This window comes from Gossypium arboreum, chromosome 5, assembly GCF_025698485.1.
Source record: "Gossypium arboreum isolate Shixiya-1 chromosome 5, ASM2569848v2, whole genome shotgun sequence".
In the NCBI taxonomy this organism is placed as follows: Eukaryota; Viridiplantae; Streptophyta; class Magnoliopsida; order Malvales; family Malvaceae; genus Gossypium; species Gossypium arboreum.
The window spans coordinates 11,913,716-11,918,900 of record NC_069074.1 but is presented as its reverse complement, the minus strand read 5'-3'; the positions used below and the strand labels follow the sequence as shown (position 1 = coordinate 11,918,900).

Below are 5,185 nucleotides of genomic sequence, written 5' to 3'. Positions count from 1 at the left end.
CTTTTGCAGGTTTATTTTATTCCTAGAAAAGATAAATAAAATATTATATTATGGCCTAGGGGGTTGAAAATGTCAAAACAGTCGCATATTTTTCTCATAAACCAGACAAAACCCCATGTGCATTGATTTCTTAAGCCTATGTTTTCTCTTTCTGGTTGAAAGAATCTTACCTTGTTTATTGCATTATCCAATAGTTCTTTTATTTTTTTTAGTTTTAAAAGGTTGAAATTCTTGTTTTCATTTTTCAATTTTCATCCTTTGTTTTAAAAATGCCTAAAGAAAACATATTAGTACTGAATTGTTTTTCTTTACACCACCAAAATCAAGATTGATATAAAATTGTACACAACCACTACTCATTTTACAAATGCTGAAAACCATTAAAAAATTGAGACAACATGATTTTTTTATTTTTAATCCAAATTTCAACCATACCCAGATTTTCTCTTCCCTTTGGTAAAAAAAAATAACAATTAACGATAAGACGAAGCTTAAATTATCTATAACAGCAAGAAAGACTAATCATATAACTCAATTTGCCCTAAGGTTTTAGCAAATTTTAATCAAGAGAGTAAATTTGAACATTATACATGTGACACTATTGGGAACTGTAAAAGCTAATCTGTATCCAAGTAAAAAAGAATAAAAGAATGTCAGCAAAGCCAAAAAAAAAAAAAAAAAGGTCCTTCCTTTTCTCTTACGCCATGAAACGAACAGCAAATAATTGGTTTTTTTTCGCCTTCTTTTTCTTTCCAAATAATGATCTTTAATCTTAATTTACGGTATAATAAAAAATATAGAAAAACAAAACTAAGCTAAAAACAGATTTGAGAGAACAAAGAAGGAAAAGAACACAGAGAGAGATGATTCTATCTACTCTCTACCAAAGCTTTGATCTTCTGTCCCAAAGGTAACTCCTTTTTTTTTCCGTTTGTCTGAGTACCTTTTTTTTTTTAGTTTAATTCTCTCCCGTTTAGGGTTTCATTTGCTAAAAATGAATCTTTTTTTTTATTATATTGTATTTTTTTCCTTTTCTTGTCAGAGATTAGGGTTTTTAATAATACTCTTTCACATGACAGCCAGAAATTCCCCTTCCATACAAAGTTCCAAGACATGGTATGGAAGTTTCATTTCATTTGATTGATAATCCACTTTTATTTTTTTCTTTATTTTGTATAATATATTCTCTGTAGTTATGTGGAAAATAAAGAAGGGATTCATTTTAAAGTAGGTTTAACCTTTTTTTTTTTTTAAATTTCTGGGGTTAATGGATTATTGATGTTGATTCTTTCTGAAGTGCCAAATTTTAATTATTTTGGTCAGAGCTTGGAGCTTTGAATTGATCTGTTGATGGGTATTTTTTAGATTCTGATTTGGAATCAGGAACTTGAAGGTGAACTTTTTGTTTGTGGATTTCCTTTTGTGGTTTCAGCTGGATTTTGGTGATAAAATCTGGGTTCTTGGTCAATTTCTTTAATGGCTTCTTTGGATTTTGTTCTCGAAAAATGAGCTAGAAAAGATCACTCCTTTTCTTTTCTTTTCTTAATGACTTGTAAATTGAGATGCATTTTTCCTTTTTGAACCTTAATGGTTTGGCTTAGGTTTGGATATTGATAATTACTTGAAGTGTAAAGAGCAGCGGAGATTGTTTCAATTATTTGGAGGAGTTGTTCTTGGAAAAATGGAGGATCAGGAAGTTTTACCGGATAATATCTCTGTAGCCTTAGTTAGGGGAGTTAGGGCAGAAGAAGATGAGGAAGACTTTCAGAGCTGTTGTGAAGATGATGAGGTATGGAAGGACAATGAAGAGGTGGCGAAAGAGGAAGAAAAGAAAGAGCTTGATGAATTTTCAGTGAAGATGTTCTTCAAGGGCATCTCTTTAGCTGAAACTGGGGACTCTAGTTTTGGGTTTTCAGGAATTGGGGTGGTCATGGAGAGATCAGCCAATAGCCCTGTTATTCAAGTGCAGAAAAAGCTTGACTTTTATGTTGAGGAATCTGTGGCTGATTATTTAGCCTTAATGGATGGTTTGACAGAGGCTATGCAGAACAAAATTCTCCGAGTATATGCTTTTACTGATTCCACATTGCTACATGATCAGGTCAGTTATGATTGGCAATTTGGCATCCTTGTAATGTTCTTTTGGTAACAAACATTTAAGAAGTTACTTTCATCATATGATATCAGAAAGTTTTCCTATAATATGAACTTCCATTTTTTTTTCGTCTGGCCACACTATACAAAAGCTTGTTTTCCATTATTTGAACAGCTGCAGGTTCACATTGTATGTGTTTTTTTTTTCTTTAAAGAAAACTTCTGGAGTTAAATGATTTTGCTAATTTGGCTCCTGATATGATACTTGGAACTTTCAACTTTCTATTATGCTGAAAATTTGGTAGCTTGAGTTTTGAAGTCTTCAAAGCTAGTGCTAGTATCTCCCTTGTAACTGTTATCTGTTTAATGTTATAATCAGCTAAATGCAAACTGTGTGTTCAATCATTTATGGCTTAATGCTGAAAAGTTTTGATTATCTCTGAAATCATAGAACTTAAGAAAACAAAGAATTAGTAGTTGCTTATAATGAATCACTGGAGGGGAAAAAAACCCTTAATGATTATTTTATAGACAAAAAGTCTGAAGTTTATAATCTTTATAGTAACCCTGAATAGCTTTTATGTTATACCTTGAATTAGCTTACTGACATGAATTTCTGGCAGATTACATGCGAGGAGAACCTTGATAATCCACTTTTGATGGCGTTAAGGGAAAGAATCATGGAACATTCCCGTAATTTGGAAGAGTTTGTCCTGAAACTTGTTCCAAGCACCGATCTTTTGAGGCCATTGCAGCTAGCCCAAGTAGCAATAGGAGTTGTTTCTTCTCCTGCCAAGGGAGATAAATCACTTCAATATTGTTCTATTTGCTTTGAAGACAAGCCATCATTGATGATGATCACCATGAAGTGTTCCCATAGATTCTGTTCCCATTGTATGAGAACTCATGTAGATGGTAAACTGCAGTCGTCCAAAGTTCCAATCAGGTGCCCTCAGTCACAATGCAAATATTACATCTCGACTGCTGAGTGTAGATCATTTCTTCCTCTTGCTTCCTATGAGTCTTTAGAAAGAGCACAAGCAGAAGCAAATGTTCTTCACTCAGATGGAATATACTGTCCTTATCCAAATTGTTCTGTCTTGCTTGATCCTCGTGAATGCTTATCAACTAGGGCAAGTTCATCTAGTCAATCAGACAATAGCTGTGTTGAGTGCCCTGTTTGTCAAAGGTTTATATGTGTGGAATGTGGAGTTCCATGGCATTCATCAATGAGTTGTGAAATGTATCAGAACCTCCCACTTGAGGAAAGAGATGCTGCAGACATCACCTTGCATCGCTTGGCACAAAACAAGAGGTGGAGACGATGCCAGCAGTGCCGTAGGATGATTGAACTTGCTCAAGGTTGCTATCACATGACATGCTGGTAAGTCCATCTTCTTGTGGTCTTACTATTAGTTGTTGGAATACTTTGATGCCAACCTTCTTGCTTTTAATCATTATATTGGTTGCAATTTCTTGCTTGCTATTTGGCAACAATTTTAATTGCTGCACCTGAACCTAGTCACAGGCCATGCAGCTTGTACCATTTTGGAATTGTAGTGTTGTTCTTTTTTTTGCGACAGCATTGATCTTATCGTATGCACACCTCCCTTTGATTAGATTATATTTATGGGAACTTGGTTGGAGCTCTGACATGATCAGGTGGCAAGAGAGACCTTTTAAGCTGGAAGGGTCCATTGATGTTTGGACTTCAAAACTTTGTTGTGTATGTTTGGACCATTCTTTGGCCCCATGATATGACCAAGTCATCCATGACTTAGCCAACTTGATTTCCTTTGATTATACAGTTTGGCATGCTTTTGTCCGGTTCTTGTTTGTCCATGTTTGAAGAAGTGTATTTGTATGTTTTGTTCACACGTGCAATTGAGGCATATATGACTTCATTTTTACATTGGTTTGATGTTCAATATGCTTCATGTCTCCTTTTCAGGTGTGGGCACGAGTTCTGTTATTCTTGTGGTGCCGAGTACAGGGACAGTCAGCAGACCTGTCAATGCGCCTTTTGGGAAGAAGACAACTCTGAGGGCTTGGCCACCCATTCTGTCCAAGAATCGGAACAATGGGCTTGGGAGACTTTCAATTCACTCCCTATGATTATGGATGCATACTCAGACCAAGAAAGATCACAGCTGGCACTAATCCAAAGGTTCCTTGCTGGGGGTTTCAGTCTTAGTGATCATCATCCATATCAATCACCACCCCGCTGTACGGATTCATATGTGGATGCCATGAAGGACCTCCGTCAGCTTCCTTGGCTTGAGAGATTTGTCTCTGTAATAAGTGACAACTACTACGAAGACTATATCCAATGAAGCTGTGTAGATGATTCCAATGTTAGGTAATAAGTTGCTTATCAGTCCAACAAGGTTTACAATAGAGCCCAAGAGTTTCTCACTCTATTGGCTCCATTTTCATTTACACAAATTCCTATGTGGTTCTTGTTGCATAAGAGCTGAAGCAAAGATTCTGTGCATGTTAGTTGCTTTCTTCTTGAAAGAAAAAGAAAGATAATAGGGTAAACACTTATTGATGTCACCAGATTGAAAAAAAGTTAATGAAACAAATCATCTTTTCAATCTTTTTGGTTTCTCTGAGGTCGTTAATGATTATTGTTGCCCACTTAAAAAATTTTCAGTTTAATCTTCAAGTTCAAGAGATGGAAAAGTTAACTGTGATATGATGGCTATGTTGGTTGTAGCATGACTTTGTTTCAATTGCTCTCTTACCCCTATCGGCAGCCGCCTGATCCAGTGATCATTTTAGATGAGTTAGCTGTCCATAGGCTTACTAATAAGAGTTCAATTGTTAAGTCCTCCAGGTCTCATTTAGCAAGCAACACGAGAGCTTCTCAGACAACAAGCCTTTGTTTTCTGTTGGCTTTTATAATACGGCTTTCTAATCTGTGGCTGCTCGTGCATTTTCATTTTGAGCAGCTCTCGGTATGGATAGCCTTCATACTTCGAACCCCAAAACCATGTCCTCGCATTTCAAAGTATTCACCACCACACTTGACGTGGAAAGACCTTAGTACCATGTTGCTCAAAAGCCAAATTCAACTAAGATATGCCAC

The 5,185-nt window shown here is 35.9% G+C and overlaps 1 protein-coding gene across 8 annotated transcripts; it reads left to right on the top strand.

Moving 5' to 3' along the window:
• Nucleotides 1-572: 572 nt before the first annotated feature.
• On the top strand, nucleotides 573-4,691 carry LOC108453425 (E3 ubiquitin-protein ligase RSL1). 8 transcript variants are annotated; one of them, XM_017751522.2, is made up of 6 exons: nucleotides 573-910; nucleotides 1,080-1,116; nucleotides 1,324-1,393; nucleotides 1,602-2,101; nucleotides 2,718-3,478; nucleotides 4,046-4,691. In XM_017751522.2, the coding sequence occupies exons 4-6, from the start codon at nucleotides 1,682-1,684 to the stop codon at nucleotides 4,425-4,427; spliced, it is 1,563 nt and encodes a 520-aa protein (XP_017607011.1). In that variant the 5' UTR covers nucleotides 573-910; nucleotides 1,080-1,116; nucleotides 1,324-1,393; nucleotides 1,602-1,681; the 3' UTR covers nucleotides 4,428-4,691. The 8 variants fall into 8 exon arrangements, with proteins under 8 accessions (XP_017607011.1, XP_052883974.1, XP_052883976.1 ...); XM_053028014.1 differs by having other exon boundaries at nucleotides 1,050-1,116; XM_017751520.2 differs by having other exon boundaries at nucleotides 576-910; nucleotides 1,043-1,116.
• The last annotated feature ends 494 nt before the right edge of the window (nucleotides 4,692-5,185 follow it).

Excerpts from the sequence above, each read along its gene's own strand:
- LOC108453425 (XM_053028016.1), top strand. The coding sequence starts at position 1,682 with ATGGAGGATCAGGAAGTTTTACCGGATAATATCTCTGTAGCCTTAGTT. Across the intron at positions 2,102-2,717 it reads CCACATTGCTACATGATCAG|ATTACATGCGAGGAGAACCT; the intron begins GTCAGTTATGAT and ends AATTTCTGGCAG. Across the intron at positions 3,479-4,045 it reads TGCTATCACATGACATGCTG|GTGTGGGCACGAGTTCTGTT; the intron begins GTAAGTCCATCT and ends TCTCCTTTTCAG.